Source organism: Cetorhinus maximus, chromosome 15 (genome assembly GCF_964194155.1).
Source record: "Cetorhinus maximus chromosome 15, sCetMax3.hap1.1, whole genome shotgun sequence".
NCBI lineage: Eukaryota > Metazoa > Chordata > Chondrichthyes > Lamniformes > Cetorhinidae > Cetorhinus > Cetorhinus maximus.
In genome coordinates this window covers 11,549,939-11,563,657 of record NC_135893.1, presented here as the reverse complement: position 1 = coordinate 11,563,657, position 13,719 = coordinate 11,549,939, and the positions used below count along the sequence as shown (strand labels likewise).

Here is a 13,719-nt window from a genome sequence, read left to right as displayed (position 1 = left end):
GCTCTTTCAAAGAGCTGGCACATGCATAATAGGCTGAAAGGCCTCCTTTTGTGCTGTAAGATTCTATGAAGTGCACTGCTTCCAATGGGTGAGTAGGACTGGATAGTGACAAATTGCACACAAGATAATCCAGTGCTAGAACATCACGAGTCCAATTGAGAAAAGTAAATAAATCAGAGCTGAACAAAGGAAACAATTAGAAATGAAACATGGTAAAATGTGGAGTTCAAACACTGAACACAAAGAAACCTATCTGAATGCAACTTCATGTAAAAATCTAATGCACTTCTACAATTTTAATGTTCATTTTGCTATAATCCCAAATGCTTTTTTTTAAACTATGTTCCACAAAAACGTGACCCATTCTATATCAGAAGATTTCAGTCATGTTACCATCATAGTTTATAAGGAACAAAAACAGTGGGCCATAACTTCCTCGGAATGGCAATCAGTGTTGGATTGCCACCCTGTGCCCAATTACTTATGCAAAATTTCTTCCAGGCCTGTCTCACTCGACCTTCCGGCTCAGGCTGGGCAAGATCCAGGCAGTGCAGCTGTCTCCAAAGCCCAGCGCGCAGTCCATCAGAGTCAGATTGAAGAAGAACACATCTCCATTTTTTATGGCCCTGGCTGCTGTAAACCAGGCAGGTTTAAAGGTCCGATTGAAGTTGACAGGCCAGGGAGAAGGTAAGTTTCTAAGGTAAGTGGATAGGATTTGGGGGTTGGGGGCTGGAAATCGGATATTAGCGGGGTGGTGGTGCGGGGGAGGGGTGGAAATCAGACGTCGGGGTGGATCGGACACGGCGGGGGGGCAGGGGGGTTAGACATGTGGGAGTGGTAGGGAGTGGATTGGGCATCAGTGGGGTGGGGAGCAGACATTGGGGTGGGGATGGGAGGAGGGGGGGAAGAGATGTCCACCCTCACCTCAACTGAAGCACTTAATTGGCCACTTAAAGGCTCCTTACTGCCCTTAATTTTGAGGTTGGCAGAAGGAGTTCAGGAGCAGCAGGGAGAAACCGAGCAGGTCATCCTGCTAGAGCCTTGGGTGGAAACTGGGTGAGCAGGGGCGGGGGGGCCTCCTTCAGGATCCCCTTTCCACAATGTGTCCCCTCCTCAAAATCTGCCCACCCCCTCAGGGTGCTCCCTCCCCCACTAGCCTCTTCATTAAGACCTCTTCCCGTATTTCCCACCCCAGGCCTCACTTTCCCTCCCTGCTGTGAGCCCACCCCAGCCTCCCCCCACACGCTTACCTGGTCCTGGACTCTGGGATTTAGATCTGAGGACTGCTTCTAGTCCCAGTCCTGGCCACTGGTACCACTGGCCAATCAGACTAGCTGCAGCTTTCTGAGGCAGAACTTCCGCCCCTCAATCAGACAGAAGTTCGGTCTCCAACCAATTAACACTCGTCGGAGCGTCAAAGGCTGTGCAGCTCTTATGATCGGCGGGCTTTTGTTCCTTGCTGACTCTTTGGGTGGCAGGGCAGGAAACTCCACCATCCAAAAAATCCTGCCAATTATTTTAAATGAAAATGACCTGACCTGCTGTGCATTTCCATTATTTTTTAGCTTTAATTCAGATTTCTGCCATGTATGGTTTTTTCCTTCTCCTCTCATCTTTTAAAAAGTTCCTTTTTCACAAAATCAAATGGCATGTACTAATTACCTGTACAGAAGGAACCTCGACCACTTTATCTACATTCTCCAGGGACAGTGCCACGTACCACAGTGTTGCCCTGTTGGTCAATCGCTTAGCACCTATGACAAAAAAAAACATCTTTTTTTAATTCAAATCATCTAGAGCAACAACAACAACAACAACAATATCCATTTATAGTGCAACTTCAGCATAATAAAATGTCCCAAGATGTTTCGCTGGAACACAATCCGGTCATAGTGGACACTGAGCCATACAGGCAGATATTAAGATAGATGACCAAAAGCTCTTTTTAAATTATTGATTCACAGGATGTGGGCGTCGCTGGCTAGGCCAATATTTATTGCCGATCCCTAAATGCCCTTGAGAAGATGGTGGTGAGCTTCCTTCTTGAACTGCTGCAGTCCATGTGGTGTAGGTCCACCCACAGTGCTGTTAGGAAGGGAGTTCCATGATTTTGACCCAGCGACAGTGAAGAAACGGTGATATATTTCCAAATAAGGATGGTGAGTGTCTTGGAGGGGAACTTCCAGGTGGTGGTGTTCCCATGTGTCTGCTTCCCTTGTCCTTCTAGATGGTAGCGGTCGTGGCTTTGGAAGGTGCTGTCTAAAGAGCCTTGGTGAGTTCCTGCAGTGATCTTGTAAATGGTACACATTATTGCCACTCTGCGTCGGAGGTGGGGGGAGTGAATGTTTGTGGATGTGGTGCCAATCAAGTGGGCTGCTTTATCCTGGATGGTGTCAAGCTTCTTCAGTGTTGTTGGAGCTACACTCATCCAGGCAAGTGGAGAGTATTCCATCACACTCCTGACTTGTGCCTTATAGATGGTGGACAGGCTTTGGGGAGTCAGGAGGAGAGTTACTCGCCACAGGGTTCCTAGCCTCTGACCTGCTGTTGTAGCCACAGTATTTATATGGCTGGTCCAGTTGAGTTTCTGGTCCATGGGAACCTCCAGGATGTTGAAAGTGGGGGGGGGGGGGGTTCAGCAATGATAAATGCCATTGAATATTATGATAGGGGTGATAGATAGATTCTCTCTTGTTGGAGATGGTCATTCATTGGCACTTGTGTGGCATGAATTTTACTTGCCACTTGTCAGCCCAAGCCTGGATGTTGTCCAGGTCTTGCTGCGTTTGGACATGGGTTGCATCGGTATCTGAGGAGTAGCGAATGTGCTGAACATTTTGCAATCATCAGCAAACATCCCTATTTCTAAGGTTATGATGGAAGGAAGGTCATTGATGAAGCAGCTGAAGATGGTGGGCCGAGGACACTACCTTGAGGAATTCCTGCAGTGATGTTCTAGAACTGAGGTGATTAACTTCCAACAACCACAACCATCTTCTTTTGTGCTAGATACGACTCCAATCAGCAGAGAGTTTTCCCCGATTCCCATTGACTCCAGTTTTGCGAGGGCTCCTTGATGCCACACTCGGTCAAATGCTGCCTTGATGTCCCCTCACCTCTGGAATTCAGCTCTTTTGTCCATATTTGAACCAAGGCTGTAGTGAGGTCAGGAGCTGAGTGACCTTGGCGGAACCCAAACTGAGCGTCAGTGAGCAGGTTATTGCTAAGCAAGTACTGCTTGATAGCACTGTTGATGATCCCTTCCATCACTTTACTGACGATTGAGAATAGACCGATGAGGCAGTAATTGGCCGGGTTGGGTTTTTCCCACTTTTTGTGTACAGGACATACCTGAGCAATTTTCCATATTGCCGGGTAGATGCCAGTGTTGTAGCTGTACTGGAACAGCTGGGATAGGGGTGCGGAAAGTTCTACAGCACAAGTCTTCACTGCTATTGCTGGAATGTTGTCAGGGCCCATAACCTTTGCACTATCCAGTGCCTTCAGCCGTTTCTTGATATCACGTGGAGTGAATCGAATTGGCTGAAGACTGGCATCGGTAATGCTAGAGACCTCCAGAGGAGGCCGAAATAGATCAACCACTCGGCACTTCTGGCTGAAGATTGTTGCATATGCTTCAGCCTTATCTTTTGCATTGATGTGTTGGGCTCCCCTATCATTTGAGGGTGGGGATGTTTGTGGAGCCTCCTCTTCCAGTGAGCTGTTTAATTGTCCACCATTCATGACTGGATGTGGAAGGACTGCAGAGCTTAGATCTGATCTGTTAGTTGTGGAATCGTTTAGCTCTGTCTGTCACTTGCTGCGTATGCTGTTTGGCATGCAAGTAGTCCTGTGTTATAGCTTCACCAGGTTGACACCTCATTTTTAGGTATGCCTGGTGCTGCTCTTGGCATGCCCTCCTGCACTCTTCATTGAGCCAGGGTTGATCCCCTGGTTTGGTGGCAAGTATGGAGTGGGGGATATACCAGGACATGAGGTTACAGACTATGGTTGCAATTCTGCTGCTGCTGATGGCCCACAGCGCCTCAAGGTTGCCCAGCCTTGAATTGCGAGATGTGTTTGAAATCTATCCCATTTATCTCTGTGGTAGGGGCACACAGCTTGACAATAACTAAAGCAGTCGGTTTTAAGGAGTATCTTAAAGGCAAGAAGTGGAGGGGTTGAGGAAGGGAATTTCAGAGCTTAGTGTCTAAGCAGCCGAAGGCACAGATGCCAATGGTGGAGCGAAGGAAACAGGGGAAATTAGAAATTTAGAACAAAGGTTGGGTAATACCAGTGATTCTGAGCAGGAAAGAGCCCCATGTCCAAAACTTAAAAGTGGCACTTTCACAACGCAATTAGAGTTGGCATATTGCCAGATTGTTGTTGAAGGCAAAAATATTCCCAATTAATTTTGCAGAAATGAGATTTGCATCTATATAATGGTTCATTGTGTTTCTCAGAAATTACATCGAATACACAGCACAGAAATGTGGGAAGGTACATCACAGAGAATGAAGCACAGGTTCCCCTGTTGCATAGGTACAAGCAAGTACTCTAATACATTAACACAAAAAAGTGCTGGAACCACTCAGCAGGTCAGGCAGCGTCTGTGGAGAGAAACAGAGTTAATGTTTCAGGTTGATAGCCCTTCATCAGAACTGAGGCAAAAACTGTTCTGGCTCCAATTAGCAAGAGCAGGCAGGATACCACACACATGGATGTATCAGGAAGCCAATGAAGGGTGTGTGGGGGTGGATTGGTGCTAGACAAGATGTCATGTGATGAAACCTCCAGGAAAATCAACGGAGTTGGCTGGCTAAGAGTGTTAAATTTTCAAACTGTTGTTTGCAATTTTAGTTTACAGTTTTTAAAATTAAGACCCTGGCCTCTTTTACCCACCCAAACCTGTCAAGCCTGTGCGTCTGAAATAAAAACAGAAAAGAAATACTCAATAGGACAGGCAGCATCTGGAGATGGAAACAGAGTAAATACTCCAGGTCGATGATCTTTTGTTACATTCTGACTTGCTGAACATTTCCAGCATTTTCTGTTTTGATGTCAGATTTCTGGCACCCACAGCATATTGCTTTTGAACTGCGTGACAGGGTCTTGCTACCTAAAAATCAAGTCTCTAACATTCCGAATCTGTGATGTTAATGAAACACCTCTCTGTTGCTGAATTCAATGATGGGATTGGTGTTAAAAGCTTCGAGCCACATTGTGCCCATTAATTCCCTGCACAGTGTGCTCCTGATTTGAGCAAGGCTGTTAGGTACCAAGCTAAGATGAGAGAGCCAAATGGGGTGCTAGGATCAAACACAGCTGTCCTGAGCCCTTCCAAGTCTGTTTGTGACTATCTAAAATAAACCGGCATGGAGTTCTATCGTTACAACACCATCAATGTTGAGTTGCTATGCAGGTTTATTAACGTCAGCTTAAGCTTGCCCATATAAAATCTGTTGGCAAACACAAGGAACACATATAAACTGTCATTTTAAACCAACTATATCAACTCCCCTTTGGAACTTATACCAAAAGGTAAATTTAAACACATACTAGAAGGCCTGCATTTGAACTTCTTTCCTGAAAACCATGCAAAACACAATGATTTCGCAAGCTATCCCTTTCAAAGTACATTGTAGAGAAATGAATGTTCGTAAGAATATCATGTATATTTTGCCACCAGATCATTTATACCAGCTCACATGAAGTTGTAAGGGATTAATTACAGAGGTGTAGGAAGTTTGTGTAACTGGAGCAGTAAAAGCTTTCTACTCCCTCAGAGTTACCCAAACAGAAACTGCTTGTCAGCAGACAACTACTGTGTTGCAGGTACTCCATCTCTGACCAGTTTATGCCCTTTCCCTTGCATCCAGCCTGTAACATACAACATACAAGCATTGAATTACATAGAATGTACAGCACAGAAGCAGACCACTTTGCCTAACTGGCCCACACAGGTATTTACGCTCCACATGATCCTCCTCCCCATCTCCTTCGTCTAACCCTATCAACATACACTTCTATTCCTTTCTCCCTCATGTACTTATCAGCATCCCCGTAATTGAATCTAAGCGATTCGCCTCATGTACTCCTTATGGTAGAGAGTTCTACATTCAAACCACCCCTTGGATAAAGAAGATTCTCCTGCATTCTCTATTACCTTTTACTAGTGACTACCTTCTCAATGTTTACCCTATAAAACCCTTTCATGATCTTAAAGCCACTTTGAGGTCACCTTGCATCCTTTTCTTTTTGCAGAGAAAAAAAGCCCCAGCCTGACCAATCTTTCCTGATAAGTACAACTCTCAGTTGTGGTGCCATCCTTGTACATCTTTTTCACACCTTCTCTACTGCCTCTACGCCCTTTTTATAATATGGGGACCAGAATTGTGCACTGTTTAAGTGTGACCGATCAAAGGTTCTATATAGATTTAACTTAGCTTCTCTGCTTTTCAATTCTATTTGTTTCATTAATTCATGGGATGTGAGCATCGCTGGCTAGGCCATTTACTGCCCATCCCCTAATTGCCCTTGAGAAGGTGGTGGTGAGCTGCCTTCTTGAACCGCTGCAGTCCATGTGGTGTAGGTACACCCACACTGCTGTTAAGAAGGAAGCTCCAGGATTTTGACCCAGTCAAGATAAAGGAACAGCGATATATTTCCAAGTCAGGGTGGTGTGGCTTGGAGGGGAACTTCCAGGTGGTGGTGTTTCCCATGCATCTGCTGCCCTTGTCCTTCCTGATGGTAGCGGTCATGGGTTTGAAAGGTGCTGTCTAAGGAGCCTGGGTGAGTATCCCTCCAAAAATGAACCCCCGTGCTTCTTTTGCTTTCATTTTAAATGGCCTTATTAAGTTTGTCACTACTTCTAGCAATTAATGTATCTCTACTCATCAGTTCCCTTTGCTCCATGTAGACACTTGTTTTCCAAGCAGAATGTGACCTCCTTATTATTTATACGGAATTACTCTCCCCTTTACTGCTTTGGGGGCTGTTTGAAAGTACTGGTGGGAAATCCAGTATTTTATTACTGTATTCATTCTGCTAAATGCTTATTTTTGTATGGTTGCTTTTTTGTTTCAGTGATTTACTTTTAATGAAGACTAACTAGCAGTTTTCACCCTGAATTTGGATGACAGCACATTATTTTCTGACAATTTTGGAAAGGTTAGAAATTTTAGGAACAGCCCACTTCGACTCTGGTGTACACACTATTAGTAAAAAGACTTATTGCTCACCCTGAGTATGCCATATCTTAGACAGGGTGTGTCAAGTTTCAGTCCAGAAGAAGCTCAGCTATGAGAGCTGACTTAATATGAGCACAAAATGAGACTATTTGGAGAATGAATTGTAAACCCCTGATGTGTATACATTGGGATACTGTTTGAGTTAGCGTTCCACGTATGGAGCTTCTCATGTCAGGAGATACTATCGGCAATTCAGGCACGGAGCTCAGCATGCCCACACATCTTTGTAGCCCACACAACTTTCCGCCCAACTGTTTTAATGGACACATTCACGGTCACTAATTATTGACCTCCATAGCTGAAATCTTGATCATACTCATAACGCCAGAAGGGCTCAACTGCAAATTTTACCTATTGTCTGGTTCCATTACTATTACTGTTTTGGATTTTAAATTGCTGCTTCTCGTAAAACCCACGTGTTAAATCATAAGCACTGAACATTCTCGCACAGATAAACCTAATACTCATGCGCAGTTCTACCAGATGGTCACTGGACCACTTCAACATTTCACACTCTTATAGGCTTTATGTGTGAGATAACAAACTGTTAACAAAGGTCAGAAAAAATCAAACTGTGAATGAAGTACTAAAAGACACAAATTAACTTGCAATTATTAAACAAAGACATTAGGTATAATCTTGGCAAGACAGGATTATCACAGGATCACACAGTGCAGAAGAGGCCCCTTGGCCCATCGAGTCTGCACCGATGCGTCAGAAACACCTGACCTACCTACCTAATCCCATTTACCAGCACTTGGCCCATAGCCTTGAATGTTATGACGTGCCAAGTACTCATCCAGGTACTTTTTAAAGGATGTGAGGCAACCCGCCTCCACCACCCTCCCAGGCAGCACATTCCAGACCATCACCATCCTCTGGGTAAAAAAGTTTTTCCTCACATCCCCCCTAAACCTCCTGCCCCTCACCTTGAACTTGTGTCCCCTCGTGACTGACCCTTCAACTAAGGGGGACAGCTGCTCCCTATCCATCCTGTCCATGCCCCTCATAATCTTGTACACCTCAATCAGGTCGCCCCTCAGTCTTCTCTGCTCCAACGAAAACAACCCAAGTCTATCCAACCTCTATTCATAACTTAAATGTTCATCCCAGGCAACATCCTGGTGAATCTCCTCTGCAATCACATCCTTCCTATAATGTGGCGACCAGAACCGCACACAGTACTCCAGCTGTGGCCTCACCAAGGTTCTGTACAACTCCAACATGACCTCCCTACTTTTGTAATCTATGCCTCGATTGATAAAGGCAAGTGTCCCTTTTTCACCACCCCACTAACATGCCTCTCCACCTTCAGAGATCTATGGACACACACACCAAGGTCCCTTTGTTCCTCAGGTCAAATTTTGAGAGGCAAAACCTTTGATTATTCCAGTAAAAATGCTTATAATAGAGACAAATTTAAAATGATTCCTGAGAGTGGATAACAATCCAGGAGACATTTATGGTGATTCCTTGATGGTCACTTTCATAAGCGAAACAGGTCTTTCAATTCCAAATCTCCAGCCTTGGTCAGAACCCATCTGGAGTACTGTACTCAGTTTTGAGCTGAAACTGCATCAAACCTCTGTAAGCATAAATTGGCTATACAGGGTGATGGTGCAGATTCGCCAGATACCAGCACTTAATGAGGACAGGTTATATAAACTTGCTTTGTATTCCCTTGAGTTTAGAAGGTTGAGTGATGATTTATTTAGGGGGTTAAATTATCAACTGATTTGATACAGTAGATACACAAATGATGGGGGAGTCAAGAATAAGGGTTTGTGACCTTAAAATTAGAACTGGGTCATTCAGGAATGCAATCAGGGAGCACTCTTCCACAGAGACAGCAGTGAAAATCTGTAGCTCTCTCCCAGGAAGGCTATGTCAATGTTGAATCAATTGAAATCAAGATTTGATTGACGCACTTTTATTAGATAGGCAAATGAAGTGATATGGATTATAGGTTGGTTAATTGGAGGTATAGATCAGCTATAATTTGATTGAATGGCAGATCAGGGTCAAGGGACTGAATGGACTAGTCTTGCTCCTATGTGTTGTTGGCCAAAAGGACATGAAGCATCATCATCCACATTCTGTCACCTCACAAGGGAAGACATAGGACTTCTATTTCAACCATGAGTCCATATCCCATTAGTCCAGTGTATTCCAACCCATTCCTACTCTCGTTTCTGTTTTTGGCCTTCTAAGCTATTCCGAAGATGAGGAACAACACCTCATCTTGCTATATCTTTAGTTATTCCCTCACGTTCCCTTTCAAGTGCCTTTTATTTCTTTAATTTCTTTCATTATGCTTTTTATCTCCTACACATATCATTTCTGCCACTTAACAATCTCATATTCTCCACCTAAGCACTTTGCAGGCAATGTCACTTCTTTCTATGTGTAGGGTCATTCTATGTATTTCTTTCTTCCCTCTTCTCCTGTTCCTCTCAATGTTCCTTTGTTCCTTTAAAATCAGAAACGTGCTGAGGGTGGGTCTTATATCTGAAACATTGACTGACTTGAGTTCTCTCCATCAATGGTGCTCAAAGGCTACGGTGATTTCTTGTTTCATTTCAGATTTGCAGTACTTTATATTTTAGTCAACCCTGTCACTTATTATGGGATATCTCAAGAGCAAATTAAATCAGTTTTAAAATAAAGGTGACATTTCCTCTCTGAATTCTTAGGGCTATTTCTTGCAGCTATTCACACAGCTTTGAGGGTTATGTCTGTCACCTCATCCCTGAGGCTGGATTACTGTAATTACATGAGGTGGATAATGAGTCACTTTTTTTCAATTAATTCATGGGATGTGGGCATCTCTGGTTAGGCCAGCATTTATTGCCCTTCCCTAATTGCCCTTGAGGTGGTGGTGGTGAGCTGCCTTCTTGAACTGCTGCACTCCATGTGGTGTAGGTGCACCCACAGTGCTGTTAGGGAGGAAGTTCCAGGATTTTGACTCAGCGACAGTGAAGGAACAGCGATATATTTCCAAGTCAGGGTGGTGAGTGGCTTGGAGGGGAACTTCCAAGTGGTGGTGGTGTTAAGGAACAACACAATATATTGAGGTACAGTTCCAATAATTCTTTTATCATCAGCCTAAATATAGAGCAATGGCCCAAACGCTCGCGGTTCCTATTGCACTGGCCCAGTTATGATCTTGTACAGATACCCAATATTTGCTTTTATATTCAAAGCATTCAATCCTTGGTCTGTGCCGCCTTGACCGATTTCAGCTGGATCAATGATGGGGTGCTACAAGTCACCTCAGCACTTCTGGGCTAGGAAGGATGGGGTGAGGAAATCGGCCTGGGTCACTATCCCTGACCACTGTCCAGTCTAGTGACTTTCAGCAAGAAAATTTCCAAGTGTAGATTTTGGACGAAGAAAGGAACAGGCATAGCTGTGATGCTCGCATGGTTAGATATCCAATTGTCATCCACTGCCTTGAAGGAAGGCTCTCATGTAGTAACACCACACAGCCAGGACCCACAAAATCCTATACCGGCATCAGTCAGCATTTTTAGACTAGGATGGAAGAGTGTTTTCTATCAATTACGCCACCTAGACTCAAAGGGGGAAAAATGGGACCCACAAGATGTAGGAACAGAGTAGGCCATTCGGCCCATCGAGTCTGTTCTGTCATTCAATGAGATCTTGGCTGATCTGACAATCCTCAACCCCTCTTTTCTGCCTTTTCCCCATAGCCCTCGATTCCCTTACTGATTAAAAATCTGTCTATCTCAGCCTTGAATATACTTAACGACCCAGCCTCTACAGCCCTCTGCAGTAAAGAATTCCACAGATTGACTACCCTCAGAGAAGAAATTCCTCCTCATCTCCGTTTTAAATGGGCACCCCCTTACTCCGAGATTACGTCCTCTGGTCCCAGACTCTCCCACAAGGGGAAACAACCTCTCAGCAACTACCCTGTCGAGCCCCCTAAGAACCTTATGTGTCTCAATATGGTCGCTTCTCATTCTTCTAAACTCCAATGAGTACAGGCCTAACCCAGTCAACCTCTCCTCATAAGAAAATCCCTCCATCCCCAGGATCAACCTAGTGAACCTTCCCTGGACTGCCTCCAAAGCCAATATATCTTTTCTTAGATAAAGGGACCAAAACTGTTCACAGTATTCTAGGTGTGGTCTAACTAGTGCCTTGTATAGTTTTAGCAAGACTTCCCTATTTTAATTCCCTATCCATTCCCTTTGAAATAAAGGCCAACATTCCATTTCCCTTACTCATTACCTGCTGAACTTGTATGCTAGCTTTTTGGGATTCATGCATGAGGACCCTCAAATCCCTGTGTGCTGCAGCTTTCTTCAGTCCTTCTCCATTTAAATAATATTCTTCCCGCCAAAGTGTATTACCTCACACATTCCCACATTATATTCCATCTGCCATGTCTTTTGCCCACTTAACATGTCTATATCCCTCTGTTGACTCTGTGTCATCCTTACCATTTACATTCCCACCTATTTTTGTGTCATCCGCAAACTTGGCGGTAGTACATTCATTTCCCTCATCCAAGTCATTAATATATATTGTAAATAATTGTGGCCCCAGCACTGATCTCTGTGGTACTCCATTAGTTACAGGTTGCCATCCTGAAAATGCCCTCTGTATCCCAACTCTGTCTTCTATAAGTGAGCCAGTTCTCTATCCATGCTAATATACTACCCCAACACCATGGGCTCTTATCTTATTAAGTAGCCTTACATGTGGTACCTTATCGAACACCTTTTGGAAATCCAAATATATTACATCTACTGGTTCCCCTTTATCTATCCTACTTGTTACCTCCTCAACGAATTCTAATAAATCTGTCAGACATGATTTCCCCTTTATGAAGACATGCTGACTTTGCTTGATTAGATTATACATTTCTAAATGCTCTGCTATTACATCCTTTATAATAGACTCCAACAGTTTCCCAATGACAGATTTTAAGCTAACTGGCCTATAGTTACCTGTTTTTTGTCTCCCTCTCTTTTTGAATGAAGGGTGTTACATTGGCAATTTTCCAATCCTCTGGGACTTTTCCAGAATCTAAGGATTCTTGGAAGATTACTACCAGTGCATCCACCATCGCTGCAGCTATTTCCTTTAATAACCTAGGATGCAACCCATCAGGTTCAGGTGACTTATCAGCCTTTAGCCCCATTAATTTTCCTAGTACTTTCTCTCTAGTGACAGTTATTGCATTATTTCCTCCCTCCCTATTGCCCCATGATTATTTAGTATTTTTGGTATGCTATTAGTGTCTTCTACCATGAAGACCAATGCAAAGTATTTATTCAATTCCTCTGCCATTTCCTGGTTCCCCATTATTATTTCCCCAGCCTCATTCTCTAAGGGGCCTATATTGACTTTGGCCTATCTCTTCCTTTTTACATACTTAAAGAAGCTCTTATTGTCCGTTTTTATATTACTTGCTAGTTTACCCTCAAAGTTTATTTTCTCCCCCTTTATTTTTTTGGTCATCTTTTGTTGGTTTTTAAAACTTTCCCAATTCTCTGGCTTACCACTAATTTTTGCCACATTGTGTGTTTTTTCTTTCACTTTGATAGTATCCTTAACTTCCTTGGTTAATCATGGTTGGTTTATCCCCTTCCTACAATCCTTCTTCCTCACGGGGATATATTTTTGTTGTGTGTCATGAAATATTTTCTTAAACATCTGCCATTGTTCATCAACTATCTTTTCTGCTAAACCCCTTTCCCAGTCTACTCCAGCCAACTCTGCCCCCATTCCTTGTAATTACCCTTATTTAAGTTTAGCATAGTTGTTTCTGAACTAAGTTTCTCACTCTCAAACTGAATGCTAAATTCCACCATGTAATGGTCACTGTTTCCTAGGGGATCTTTTACTCTGAAATCATTTATTAAACCTGCCCCATTACACATTACCAGATCCAAAATAGCCCGATCCCTGGTTGGATCCACAACATATTGTTCTAGGAAACTGTCCCAAATGTACTCTATGAATTCTTGCTCTTGGCTACCTCTGCCAATTTGATTTTCCCAATCTACATGGAGATTAAAGTCACCCATGATTAATATACTGCCTTTTTTACATGCCCTCATTATTTCCTGATTTATTCTCTGTCCTACAGCACGGCTACTGATAGGGGGTTTATAGACTACTCCCACCAGTGTCTTCTTCCCTTTGTATTTCTTACCTTCACCCACATCTTCTGATCCAAGATCATTTCTTGCTATTGTACTTATTCCATCTTGTACTAACAAAGCTACCCCACCACCTTTTCCTTACTGCCTGTCCTTTTGAAAAGTCACATACCCCTGAATATTTAGTTCCCAGCTTTGATCTCCTTGTAACCAAGTCTCCGTAATGGCTATAAGAACAAACCCATTAACGTTTATTGTACTGTTAATTCATTTACTTTGTTCCGAATATTACGCGCACTTAAGTAAAGAGCCATCAATTTGTACACTCTGTC

General features: G+C 43.5%; 1 protein-coding gene across 4 annotated transcripts in view; it reads right to left on the bottom strand.

Annotated features, from left to right (window-relative positions):
* acot7 (acyl-CoA thioesterase 7) overlaps positions 1 to 13,719 on the bottom strand; it is a 242,897-nt gene that overhangs the window by 155,362 nt on the left and 73,816 nt on the right. For all 4 annotated transcript variants that reach the window (XM_078557881.1, XM_078557882.1, XM_078557883.1 and 1 more), the window contains one exon: positions 1,663 to 1,754. In XM_078557881.1, coding sequence (XP_078414007.1) covers positions 1,663 to 1,754 — 92 coding nt within the window. The remainder of the gene's footprint in view (positions 1 to 1,662; positions 1,755 to 13,719) is intronic.